Consider the following 13,342-nt stretch of genomic DNA (forward strand, 5'->3'; position numbering starts at 1 on the left):
TTCTGGTGTTGTTGTACCTGTGGTGGTGCTTTCTGGTGTTGTGGTACCTGTGGTGGTGCTTTCTATTGTAGTGGTCTCAGTTGTTGTGCTTTCTGGTGTTGTGGTACCTGTGGTGGTGCTTTCTGTTGTTGTGGTACCTATGGTGGTACTTTCTGTTGTTGTGGTCTCAGTTGTTGTGCTTTCTGGTGTTGTGGTACCTGTGGTGGTGCTTTCTGTTGTTGTGCTTTCTGGTGTTGTGGTACCTGTGGTGGTGCTTTCTATTGTTGTTGTATCGGTTGTTGGGCTTTCTGGTGTTGTGGTACCTGTGGTGGTGCTTTCTGTTGTTGTGGTACCTGTGGTGGTGCTTTCTATTGTAGTGGTCTCAGTTGTTGTGCTTTCTGGTGTTGTGGGACCTGTGGTGGTGCTTTCTGTTGTTGTGGTACCTATGGTGATACTTTCTGTTGTTGTGGTCTCAGTTGTTGTGCTTTCTGCTGTTGTGGTACCTGTGGTGGAGCTTTCTATTGTTGTGGTGTCAGTTGTTGTGCTTTCTGGTGTTGTAGTACCTGTTGCGGTACCTATGGTGGTGCTTTCTGTTGTTGTGGTCTCAGTTGTTGTGCTTTCTGTTGTTGTGGTTCCTGTGGTGGTGCTTTCTGGAGTCGTGTTGCTTTCTGTCATTAAATAATAGTAAAACATTTACCAAACTTTGTTTAGCACTTTTAATACATAAAATTCTGCTCATAGTGCTTAACAAGAAATAAAAAAACTCCAAACAAAAATAAAAAACACATTGACACTGCAACTTCACACTGTAGTTAAAACTGATATCTGCATGCTAAATCAGTATTTTGGTAACACTATATTTCAATAGTCCACTTTAGACATTCTACTAACAGTAAGTAACTTTGTAACTACATGTCGACTAGAAGTAATTAGAGTATTAGTAGGCTGTCTGCTTAATACCTTCTAACACTTTATTTTGAAGGGTCCACAACATACAACAAACTGACTATGACAAATTTTACATGCATATGGCAACTTATTCTACTAACCCTAAACCTAAGCTAACAGTCTACTCTGAGAGTTAATAGACATGTAGTTGTAAATTAATGACAATTAGTTACAAAGTTACTTAGTAGAATGTCTAAAGTGGACTATCAAATTAAAGTGTAACCAAAATTTAAAAGAATTGTCTTGACTTTTGTTTTTTAATGAAAGAGTGAAGCCTTTCTAATTTAAAATGGTTGACAGTTCCACATTTTTGGGGGTTAGTGGCTAAAAGGAGCACCACCGAGTCACTTAGGATGGATTGTATAGTTTGCCAAAAGACCAGCACTAGAAGATTTGAAACTTTGATTTGGGACACATTAAAATAAAAATAAATTATTTGCTGAACTCGCAACCAATGTAATTGTTTTAAAACAATTAATATGGTCTCTCCTTCTTAATTTCATTAGTATTTTGCTGATTTATTTTATTTTTTTAATCAATTGTAGCTTAGGTTTAAGACAATGTAGATATAGCATTTAAGTAATCAAGATTAGCAAAAATAATAAATAAAGTGTTTGTTGCTTGATTAATGTGAGATTTCAACTAAAATCATTGTCCATAATTGCACCAAGGTTCTTCTATCTTCTATCTTTCAGGAACAGCATATAATACTTAATATTTCATTGATTCATAGTCACCTATTTTAATAAGTTATTACCTTTCCCCCAATATACGTCTTGAACCAATTTAGAATCTTACTGCAGAGACCAATTTCTAGTCTGTTAAGCAAAATTAAATAATCAAGTGTTAAATTATGCATTTAGGTCTAAGAGGATTAAGACTGATGCATTACTAATATTGGTATTTTATAGCTAATTATTTACTACCTTAAATTACTTTAGCTTTAAAAAAAAAAAAAAAAAAAAAAAAAAAATATATATATATATATATATATATATATATATATATAGATATATATGTTAGAAATTGGTCTGAGAATGTTACAGAGAGGACAATGCTGTTCACCCCCACCCCCCTGTACATTTTAAAGCATTAGAGATATTTTCTGCCATTTAAACAATATACTTTAGGTGTAGGGTCAAGTTAAGAATATCACTGGGAAACAATTTGCAAAAGATTATTTTTATTAGCTCTCAATGAACACTTCCATATTTATGTTGTAGATATATATTCTTGATCTTCTATACACATTTTATCAGTATTATATACAGAAGACTTAATTTATTATTATTATTATTATTATTATTATTATTATTATTATTATTAAATAACAAACTCTTCACACATTGTTTTAAAATGATGATTTAACAGATTGTAAGATTAATTATTTAAAATAAAAGATAATTGAAAAAGCACTCTGGGATTGTTAGCATTAACATTAGTACATTTTTGAAATAAAAATAATTGTCTTTCAGAGTGCACTGTTTTTTATTTAAAGTACCTCTATGTTATTCATTAGAATCTCACAATGACCTGACCGGAGAGTTTATTCTTCCACTATATTTTAGTAGATATGGATCTTATTTTAAGTTTCTCTGGAGCCACTATGTGTAGAATTAATTTTAAGAAGACATTAAAACTAGTAATTTCTCTAAGTTGTAGTGCTTTCTGCTGTTTTGGTACCGGTGGTGCTGCTGTCTGTTGTTCCTCCTGTTGTGGTGCTTTCTGATGTTGCCGTCTCCGCTGTTGTACTTTCTGAAGTTGCAGTACTAGTGGTGGTGCTTTCTGTTGTTGTAGTTTCAGTTGTAGTGCTTTCTGTTGTACTTTCTGTTGCTGATGTGTCTGCTGTTGTACTTTCTGCAGTTGTAGTACCTGTGCTGGTGCTTTCTATTGTTGTGGTCTCAGTTGTTGGGATTTCTGGTGTTGTGGTACCTGTGCTGGTGCTTTCTGTTGTTGTGGTGTCAGTTGTTGTGGTACCTGTGGTGGTGCTTTCTATTGTTGTGGTTTCAGTTGTAGTGCTTTCTGTTGTTGTGGTACCTGTGGTGGTGCTTTCTGTTGTTGTGGTCTCAGTTGTTGGGGTACCTGTGGTGGTGCTTTCTATTGTAGTGGTTTCAGTTGTTGTGCTTTCTGGTGTTGTGGTACCTGTGGTGGTGCTTTCTGTTGTTGTGGTGTCAGTTGTTATGCTTTCTGGTGTTGTGGTACCTGTGGTGGTGCTTTCTATTGTAGTGGTCTCAGTTGTTGTGCTTTCTGGTGTTGTGGTACCTGTTGTTGTGCTTTCTGCTGTTGTGGTACCTGTGGTGGAGCTTTCTGTTGTTGTGGTGTCAGTTGTTGTGCTTTCTGGTGTTGTGGTACCTGTGGTGGAGCTTTCTGTTGTTGTGCTGTCAGTCGTTGTGCTTTCTGCTGTTGTGGTACCTGTGGTGGTGCTTTCTATTGTTGTGGTCTCAGTTGTTGTGCTTTCTGGTGTTGTAGTACCTGTTGTGGTACCTATAGTGGTGCTTTCTGTTGTTGTGGTGTCAGTTGTTGTGCTTTCTGGTGTTGTGGTACCTGTGGTGGTGCTTTCTGTTGTTGTGGTCTCAGTTGTTGTGATTTCTGGTGTTGTGGTACCTGTGGTAGTGCTTTCTGTTGTTGTGGTGTCAGTTGTTGTGGTACCTGTGGTGGAGCTTTCTGTTGTTGTGCTGTCAGTCGTTGTGCTTTCTGGTGTTGTGGTACCTCTGGTGGTGCTTTCTATTGTTGTGGTCTCAGTTGTTGTGCTTTCTGTTGTTGTGGTACCTGTGGAGGTGCTTTCTGTCGTTGTGGTCTCAGTTGTTGTGCTTTCTGGTGTTGTTGTATCTGTGGTGGTGCTTTCTATTGTTGTGGTCTCAGTTGTTGTGCTTTCTGGTGTTGTGGTACCTGTGGTGGTGCTTTCTATTGTAGTGGTCTCAGTTGTTGTGCTTTCTGGTGTTGTGGTACCTGTGGTGGTGCTTTCTGTTGTTGTGGTACCTATGGTGGTACTTTCTGTTGTTGTGGTCTCAGTTGTTGTGCTTTCTGGTGTTGTGGTACCTGTGGTGGTGCTTTCTGTTGTTGTGCTTTCTGGTGTTGTGGTACCTGTGGTGGTTCTTTCTATTGTTGTTGTATCGGTTGTTGGGCTTTCTGGTGTTGTTGTACCTGTGGTGGTGCTTTCTGTTGTTGTGGTACCTGTGGTGGTGCTTTCTATTGTAGTGGTCTCAGTTGTTGTGCTTTCTGGTGTTGTGGGACCTGTGGTGGTGCTTTCTGTTGTTGTGGTCTCAGTTGTTGTGCTTTCTGCTGTTGTGGTACCTGTGGTGGTGCTTTCTGTTGTTGTGGTGTCAGTTGTTGTGCTTTCTGGTGTTGTGGTACCTGTGGTGGTGCTTTCTGTTGTTGTGGTCTCAGTTGTTGTGATTTCTGGTGTTGTGGTACCTGTGGTAGTGCTTTCTGTTGTTGTGGTGTCAGTTGTTGTTGTACCTGTGGTGGTGCTTTCTGTTGTTGTGGTACCTGTGGTGGTGCTTTCTATTGTAGTGGTCTCAGTTGTTGTGCTTTCTGGTGTTGTGGGACCTGTGGTGGTGCTTTCTGTTGTTGTGGTCTCAGTTGTTGTGATTTCTGGTGTTGTGGTACCTGTGGTAGTGCTTTCTGTTGTTGTGGTGTCAGTTGTTGTGGTACCTGTGGTGGAGCTTTCTGTTGTTGTGCTGTCAGTCGTTGTGCTTTCTGGTGTTGTGGTACCTGTGGTGGTGCTTTCTAGTGTTGTGGTCTCAGTTGTTGTGCTTTCTGTTGTTGTGGTACCTGTGGAGGTGCTTTCTGTCGTTGTGGTCTCAGTTGTTGTGCTTTCTGGTGTTGTTGTATCTGTGGTGGTGCTTTCTATTGTTGTGGTCTCAGTTGTTGTGCTTTCTGGTGTTGTGGTACCTGTGGTGGTGCTTTCTATTGTAGTGGTCTCAGTTGTTGTGCTTTCTGGTGTTGTGGTACCTGTGGTGGTGCTTTCTGTTGTTGTGGTACCTATGGTGATACTTTCTGTTGTTGTGGTCTCAGTTGTTGTGCTTTCTGCTGTTGTGGTACCTGTGGTGGAGCTTTCTATTGTTGTGGTGTCAGTTGTTGTGCTTTCTGGTGTTGTGGTACCTGTGGTGGAGCTTTCTATTGTTGTGGTGTCAGTTGTTTTGCTTTCTGGTGTTGTGGTACCTGTGGTGGTGCTTTCTATTGTTGTGGTCTCAGTTGTTGTGCTTTCTGGTGTTGTGGTACCTGTGGTGGTGCTTTCTGTTGTTGTGGTGTCAGTTGTTGTGCTTTCTGGTGTTGTGGTACCTGTGGTGGTGCTTTCTGTTGTTGTGGTACCTGTGGTGGTGCTTTCTGTTGTTGTGGTCTCAGTTGTTGTGCTCTCTGGTGTTGTGGGTCCTGTGGTGGTGCTTTCTATTGTTGCTGTATTGGTTGTTGTGCTTTCTGGTGTTGTTGTACCTGTGGTGGTGCTTTCTGTTGTTGTGGTACCTGTGGTGGTGCTTTCTGTTGTTGTGGTCTCAGTTGTTGTGCTCTCTGGTGTTGTGGGTCCTGTGGTGGTGCTTTCTGTTGTTGTGGTCTCAGTTGTTGTGCTTTCTGGTGTTGTAGTACCTGTGGTGGTGCTTTCTATTGTTGTGGTCTCAGTTGTTGTGCTTTCTGGTGTTGTAGTACCTGTTGTAGTACCTTTGGTGGTGCTTTCTATAGTTGTGATCTCAGGTGTTGTGATTTCTGGTGTTGTAGTACCTGTGGTGGTGCTTTCTATTGTTGTGGTCTCAGTTGTTGTACTTTCTGGTGTTGTAGTACCTGTTGTGGTACCTGTGGTAGTGCTTTCTATTGTTGTGGTCTCGGTTGTTGTGCTTTCTGGTGTTGTTGTACCTGTGGTGGTGCTTTCTGTTGTTGTGGTCTCAGTTGTTGTGCTTTCTGGTGTTGTGGTTCCTGTGGTGGTGCTTTCTGGAGTCGTGTTGCTTTCTGTCATTAAATAATAGTAAAACATTTACCAAACTTTGTTTAGCACTTTTAATACATAAAATTCTGCTCATAGTGCTTAACAAGAAATAAAAAAACTCCAAACAAAAATAAAAAACACATTGACACTGCAACTTCACACTGTAGTTAAAACTGATATCTGCATGCTAAATCAGTATTTTGGTAACACTATATTTCAATAGTTCACTTTAGACATTCTACTAACAGTAAGTAACTTTGTAACTACATGTCGACTAGAAGTAATTAGAGTATTAGTAGGCTGTCTGCTTAATACCTTCTAACACTTTATTTTGAAGGGTCCACAACATACAACAAACTGACTATGACAAATTTTACAAGCATATGGCAACTTATTCTACTAACCCTAAACCTAAGCTAACAGTCTACTCTGAGAGTTAATAGACATGTAGTTGTAAATTAATGACAATTAGTTACAAAGTTACTTAGTAGAATGTCTAAAGTGGACTATCAAATTACAGTGTAACCAAAATTTAAAAGAATTGTCTTGACTTTTGTTTTTTAATGAAAGAGTGAAGCCTTTCTAATTTAAAATGGTTGACAGTTCCACATTTTTGGGGGTTAGTGGCTAAAAGGAGCACCACCGAGTCACTTAGGATGGATTGTATAGTTTGCCAAAAGACCAGCACTAGAAGATTTGAAACTTTGATTTGGGACACATTAAAATAAAAATAAATTATTTGCTGAACTCGCAACCAATGTAATTGTTTTAAAACAATTAATATGGTCTCTCCTTCTTAATTTCATTAGTATTTTGCTGATTTATTTTATTTTTTTAATCAATTGTAGCTTAGGTTTAAGACAATGTAGATATAGCATTTAAGTAATCAAGATTAGCAAAAATAATAAATAAAGTGTTTGTTGCTTGATTAATGTGAGATTTCAACTAAAATCATTGTCCATAATTGCACCAAGGTTCTTCTATCTTCTATCTTTCAGGAACAGCATATAATACTTAATATTTCATTGATTCATAGTCACCTATTTTAATAAGTTATTACCTTTCCCCCAATATACGTCTTGAACCAATTTAGAATCTTACTGCAGAGACCAATTTCTAGTCTGTTAAGCAAAATTAAATAATCAAGTGTTAAATTATGCATTTAGGTCTAAGAGGATTAAGACTGATGCATTACTAATATTGGTATTTTATAGCTAATTATTTACTACCTTAAATTACTTTAGCTTTAAAAAAAAAAAAAAAAAAAAAAAAAAATATATATATATATATATATATATATATATATATATATATAGATATATATGTTAGAAATTGGTCTGAGAATGTTACAGAGAGGACAATGCTGTTCACCCCCACCCCCCTGTACATTTTAAAGCATTAGAGATATTTTCTGCCATTTAAACAATATACTTTAGGTGTAGGGTCAAGTTAAGAATATCACTGGGAAACAATTTGCAAAAGATTCTTTTTATTAGCTCTCAATGAACACTTCCATATTTATGTTGTAGATATATATTCTTGATCTTCTATACACATTTTATCAGTATTATATACAGAAGACTTAATTTATTATTATTATTATTATTATTATTATTATTATTATTATTATTATTATTATTATTATTATTATTAAATAACAAACTCTTCACACATTGTTTTAAAATGATGATTTAACAGATTGTAAGATTAATTATTTAAAATAAAAGATAATTGAAAAAGCACTCTGGGATTGTTAGCATTAACATTAGTACATTTTTGAAATAAAAATAATTGTCTTTCAGAGTGCACTGTTTTTTATTTAAAGTACCTCTATGTTATTCATTAGAATCTCACAATGACCTGACCGGAGAGTTTATTCTTCCACTATATTTTAGTAGATATGGATCTTATTTTAAGTTTCTCTGGAGCCACTATGTGTAGAATTAATTTTAAGAAGACATTAAAACTAGTAATTTCTCTAAGTTGTAGTGCTCTCTGCTGTTTTGGTACCGGTGGTGGTGCTGTCTGTTGTTCCTCCTGTTGTGGTGCTTTCTGATGTTGCCGTCTCCGCTGTTGTACTTTCTGAAGTTGCAGTACTAGTGGTGGTGCTTTCTGTTGTTGTAGTTTCAGTTGTAGTGCTTTCTGTTGTACTTTCTGTTGCTAATGTGTCTGCTGTTGTACTTTCTGCAGTTGTGGTACCTGTGCTGGTGCTTTCTATTGTTGTGGTCTCAGTTGTTGTGATTTCTGGTGTTGTGGTACCTGTGGTAGTGCTTTCTGTTGTTATGGTGTCAGTTGTTGTGGTACCTGTGGTGGTGCTTTCTATTGTTGTGGTTTCAGTTGTAGTGCTTTCTGTTGTTGTGGTACCTGTGGTGGTGCTTTCTGTTGTTGTGCTTTCTGGTGTTGTGGTACCTGTGGTGGTGCTTTCTGTTGTTGTGGTGTCAGTTGTTATGCTTTCTGGTGTTGTGGTACCTGTGGTGGTGCTTTCTATTGTAGTGGTCTCAGTTGTTGTGCTTTCTGGTGTTGTGGTACCTGTTGTTGTGCTTTCTGCTGTTGTGGTACCTGTGGTGGAGCTTTCTGTTGTTGTGGTGTCAGTTGTTGTGCTTTCTGGTGTTATGGTACCTGTGGTGGAGCTTTCTGTTGTTGTGCTGTCAGTCGTTGTGCTTTCTGGTGTTGTGGTACCTGTGGTGGTGCTTTCTATTGTTGTGGTCTCAGTTGTTGTGCTTTCTGGTGTTGTAGTACCTGTTGTGGTACCTATGGTGGTGCTTTCTGTTGTTGTGGTGTCAGTTGTTGTGCTTTCTGGTGTTGTGGTACCTGTGGTAGTGCTTTCTGTTGTTGTGGTCTCAGTTGTTGTGATTTCTGGTGTTGTGGTACCTGTGGTAGTGCTTTCTGTTGTTGTGGTGTCAGTTGTTGTGGTACCTGTGGTGGAGCTTTCTGTTGTTGTGCTGTCAGTCGTTGTGCTTTCTGGTGTTGTGGTACCTCTGGTGGTGCTTTCTATTGTTGTGGTCTCAGTTGTTGTGCTTTCTGTTGTTGTGGTACCTGTGGAGGTGCTTTCTGTCGTTGTGGTCTCAGTTGTTGTGCTTTCTGGTGTTGTGGTACCTGTGGTGGTGCTTTCTATTGTAGTGGTCTCAGTTGTTGTGCTTTCTGGTGTTGTGGTACCTGTGGTGGTGCTTTCTGTTGTTGTGGTACCTATGGTGGTACTTTCTGTTGTTGTGGTCTCAGTTGTTGTGCTTTCTGGTGTTGTGGTACCTGTGGTGGTGCTTTCTGTTGTTGTGCTTTCTGGTGTTGTGGTACCTGTGGTGGTGCTTTCTATTGTTGTTGTATCGGTTGTTGGGCTTTCTGGTGTTGTTGTACCTGTGGTGGTGCTTTCTGGTGTTGTGGTACCTGTGGTGGTGCTTTCTATTGTAGTGGTCTCAGTTGTTGTGCTTTCTGGTGTTGTGGTACCTGTGGTGGTGCTTTCTGTTGTTGTAGTACCTATGGTGGTACTTTCTGTTGTTGTGGTCTCAGTTGTTGTGCTTTCTGGTGTTGTGGTACCTGTGGTGGTGCTTTCTGTTGTTGTGCTTTCTGGTGTTGTGGTACCTGTGGTGGTGCTTTCTATTGTTGTTGTATCGGTTGTTGGGCTTTCTGGTGTTGTTGTACCTGTGGTGGTGCTTTCTGTTGTTGTGGTACCTGTGGTGGTGCTTTCTATTGTAGTGGTCTCAGTTGTTGTGCTTTCTGGTGTTGTGGGACCTGTGGTGGTGCTTTCTGTTGTTGTGGTACCTATGGTGATACTTTCTGTTGTTGTGGTCTCAGTTGTTGTGCTTTCTGCTGTTGTGGTACCTGTGGTGGAGCTTTCTATTGTTGTAGTGTCAGTTGTTGTGCTTTCTGGTGTTGTAGTACCTGTTGTGGTACCTATGGTGGTGCTTTCTGTTGTTGTGGTGTCAGTTGTTGTGCTTTCTGGTGTTGTGGTACCTGTGGAGGTGCTTTCTGTTGTTGTGCTGTCAGTCGTTGTGCTTTCTGGTGTTGTGGTAACTGTGGTGGTGCTTTCTATTGTTGTGGTCTCAGTTGTTGTGCTTTCTGTTGTTGTGGTACCTGTGGAGGTGCTTTCTGTCGTTGTGGTCTCAGTTGTGGTTCTTTCTGGTGTTGTGGTACCTGTGGTGGTGCTTTCTATTGTAGTGGTCTCAGTTGTTGTGCTTTCTGGTTTTGTGGTACCTGTGGTGGTGCTTTCTGTTGTTGTGGTACCTATGGTGGTACTTTCTGTTGTTGTGGTCTCAGTTGTTGTGCTTTCTGGTGTTGTGGTACCTGTGGTGGTGCTTTCTGTTGTTGTGGTGTCAGTTGTTGTGCTTTCTGGTGTTGTGGTACCTGTGGTGGTGCTTTCTATTGTTGTTGTATCGGTTGTTGGGCTTTCTGGTGTTGTTGTACCTGTGGTGGTGCATTCTGTTGTTGTGGTACCTGTGGTGGTGCTTTCTATTGTAGTGGTCTCAGTTGTTGTGCTTTCTGGTGTTGTGGGACCTGTGGTGGTGCTTTCTGTTGTTGTGGTACCTATGGTGATACTTTCTGTTGTTGTGGTCTCAGTTGTTGTGCTTTCTGCTGTTGTGGTACCTGTGGTGGAGCTTTCTATTGTTGTGGTGTCAGTTGTTGTGCTTTCTGGTGTTGTAGTACCTGTTGTGGTACCTATGGTGGTGCTTTCTGTTGTTGTGGTGTCAGTTGTTGTGCTTTCTGGTGTTGTGGTACCTGTGGTGGTGCTTTCTGTTGTTGTGGTCTCAGTTGTTGTGATTTCTGGTGTTGTGGTACCTGTGGTAGTGCTTTCTGTTGTTGTGGTGTCAGTTGTTGTGGTACCTGTGGTGGAGCTTTCTGTTGTTGTGCTGTCAGTCGTTGTGCTTTCTGGTGTTGTGGTACCTGTGGTGGTGCTTTCTATTGTTGTGGTCTCAGTTGTTGTGCTTTCTGTTGTTGTGGTACCTGTGGAGGTGCTTTCTGTCGTTGTGGTCTCAGTTGTGGTTCTTTCTGGTGTTGTTGTATCTGTGGTGGTGCTTTCTATTGTTGTGGTCTCAGTTGTTGTGCTTTCTGGTGTTGTGGTACCTGTGGTGGTGCTTTCTATTGTAGTGGTCTCAGTTGTTGTGCTTTCTGGTGTTGTGGTACCTGTGGTGGTGCTTTCTGTTGTTGTGGTACCTATGGTGGTACTTTCTGTTGTTGTGGTCTCAGTTGTTGTGCTTTCTGGTGTTGTGGTACCTGTGGTGGTGCTTTCTGTTGTTGTGGTGTCAGTTGTTGTGCTTTCTGGTGTTGTGGTACCTGTGGTGGTGCTTTCTATTGTTGTTGTATCGGTTGTTGGGCTTTCTGGTGTTGTTGTACCTGTGGTGGTGCTTTCTGTTGTTGTGGTACCTGTGGTGGTGCTTTCTATTGTAGTGGTCTCAGTTGTTGTGCTTTCTGGTGTTGTGGGACCTGTGGTGGTGCTTTCTGTTGTTGTGGTACCTATGGTGATACTTTCTGTTGTTGTGGTCTCAGTTGTTGTGCTTTCTGCTGTTGTGGTACCTGTGGTGGAGCTTTCTATTGTTGTGGTGTCAGTTGTTGTGCTTTCTGGTGTTGTGGTACCTGTGGTGGAGCTTTCTGTTGTTGTGGTCTCAGTTGTTGTGCTTTCTGGTGTTGTGGTACCTGTGGTGGTGCTTTCTGTTGTTGTGGTGTCAGTTGTTGTGCTTTCTGGTGTTGTGGTACCTGTGGTGGTGCTTTCTGTTGTTGTGGTACCTGTGGTGGTGCTTTCTGTTGTTGTGGTCTCAGTTGTTGTGCTCTCTGGTGTTGTGGGTCCTGTGGTGATGCTTTCTATTGTTGTTGTATTGGTTGTTGTGCTTTCTGGTGTTATTGTACCTGTGGTGGTGCTTTCTGTTGTTGTGGTACCTGTGGTGGTGCTTTCTGTTGTTGTGGTCTCAGTTGTTGGGGTACCTGTGGTGGTGCTTTCTATTGTAGTGGTTTCAGTTGTTGTGCTTTCTGGTGTTGTGGTACCTGTGGTGGTGCTTTCTGTTGTTGTGGTGTCAGTTGTTATGCTTTCTGGTGTTGTGGTACCTGTGGTGGTGCTTTCTATTGTAGTGGTCTCAGTTGTTGTGCTTTCTGGTGTTGTGGTACCTGTTGTTGTGCTTTCTGCTGTTGTGGTACCTGTGGTGGAGCTTTCTGTTGTTGTGGTGTCAGTTGTTGTGCTTTCTGGTGTTGTGGTACCTGTGGTGGAGCTTTCTGTTGTTGTGCTGTCAGTCGTTGTGCTTTCTGCTGTTGTGGTACCTGTGGTGGTGCTTTCTATTGTTGTGGTCTCAGTTGTTGTGCTTTCTGGTGTTGTAGTACCTGTTGTGGTACCTATAGTGGTGCTTTCTGTTGTTGTGGTGTCAGTTGTTGTGCTTTCTGGTGTTGTGGTACCTGTGGTGGTGCTTTCTGTTGTTGTGGTCTCAGTTGTTGTGATTTCTGGTGTTGTGGTACCTGTGGTAGTGCTTTCTGTTGTTGTGGTGTCAGTTGTTGTGGTACCTGTGGTGGAGCTTTCTGTTGTTGTGCTGTCAGTCGTTGTGCTTTCTGGTGTTGTGGTACCTCTGGTGGTGCTTTCTATTGTTGTGGTCTCAGTTGTTGTGCTTTCTGTTGTTGTGGTACCTGTGGAGGTGCTTTCTGTCGTTGTGGTCTCAGTTGTTGTGCTTTCTGGTGTTGTTGTATCTGTGGTGGTGCTTTCTATTGTTGTGGTCTCAGTTGTTGTGCTTTCTGGTGTTGTGGTACCTGTGGTGGTGCTTTCTATTGTAGTGGTCTCAGTTGTTGTGCTTTCTGGTGTTGTGGTACCTGTGGTGGTGCTTTCTGTTGTTGTGGTACCTATGGTGGTACTTTCTGTTGTTGTGGTCTCAGTTGTTGTGCTTTCTGGTGTTGTGGTACCTGTGGTGGTGCTTTCTGTTGTTGTGCTTTCTGGTGTTGTGGTACCTGTGGTGGTTCTTTCTATTGTTGTTGTATCGGTTGTTGGGCTTTCTGGTGTTGTTGTACCTGTGGTGGTGCTTTCTGTTGTTGTGGTACCTGTGGTGGTGCTTTCTATTGTAGTGGTCTCAGTTGTTGTGCTTTCTGGTGTTGTGGGACCTGTGGTGGTGCTTTCTGTTGTTGTGGTCTCAGTTGTTGTGCTTTCTGCTGTTGTGGTACCTGTGGTGGTGCTTTCTGTTGTTGTGGTGTCAGTTGTTGTGCTTTCTGGTGTTGTGGTACCTGTGGTGGTGCTTTCTGTTGTTGTGGTCTCAGTTGTTGTGATTTCTGGTGTTGTGGTACCTGTGGTAGTGCTTTCTGTTGTTGTGGTGTCAGTTGTTGTTGTACCTGTGGTGGTGCTTTCTGTTGTTGTGGTACCTGTGGTGGTGCTTTCTATTGTAGTGGTCTCAGTTGTTGTGCTTTCTGGTGTTGTGGGACCTGTGGTGGTGCTTTCTGTTGTTGTGGTCTCAGTTGTTGTGATTTCTGGTGTTGTGGTACCTGTGGTAGTGCTTTCTGTTGTTGTGGTGTCAGTTGTTGTGGTACCTGTGGTGGAGCTTT

General features: G+C 41.1%; 1 protein-coding gene across 1 annotated transcript in view; it reads right to left on the minus strand.

Moving 5' to 3' along the window:
- LOC306852743 (uncharacterized protein) overlaps positions 1-13,342 on the minus strand; it is a gene marked incomplete at its 3' end in the record, with an annotated part of 57,523 nt that overhangs the window by 23,193 nt on the left and 20,988 nt on the right. The window contains exons 9-10 of the mRNA XM_079389808.1: positions 2,611-3,279; positions 303-647 (exon numbers count right to left, since the gene is read on the minus strand). Coding sequence (XP_079245934.1) covers positions 303-647; positions 2,611-3,279 — 1,014 coding nt within the window. The remainder of the gene's footprint in view (positions 1-302; positions 648-2,610; positions 3,280-13,342) is intronic.

Source organism: Barbus barbus (assembly GCF_936440315.1).
Source record: "Barbus barbus genome assembly, chromosome: 32".
Classification (NCBI taxonomy): Eukaryota; Metazoa; Chordata; class Actinopteri; order Cypriniformes; family Cyprinidae; genus Barbus; species Barbus barbus.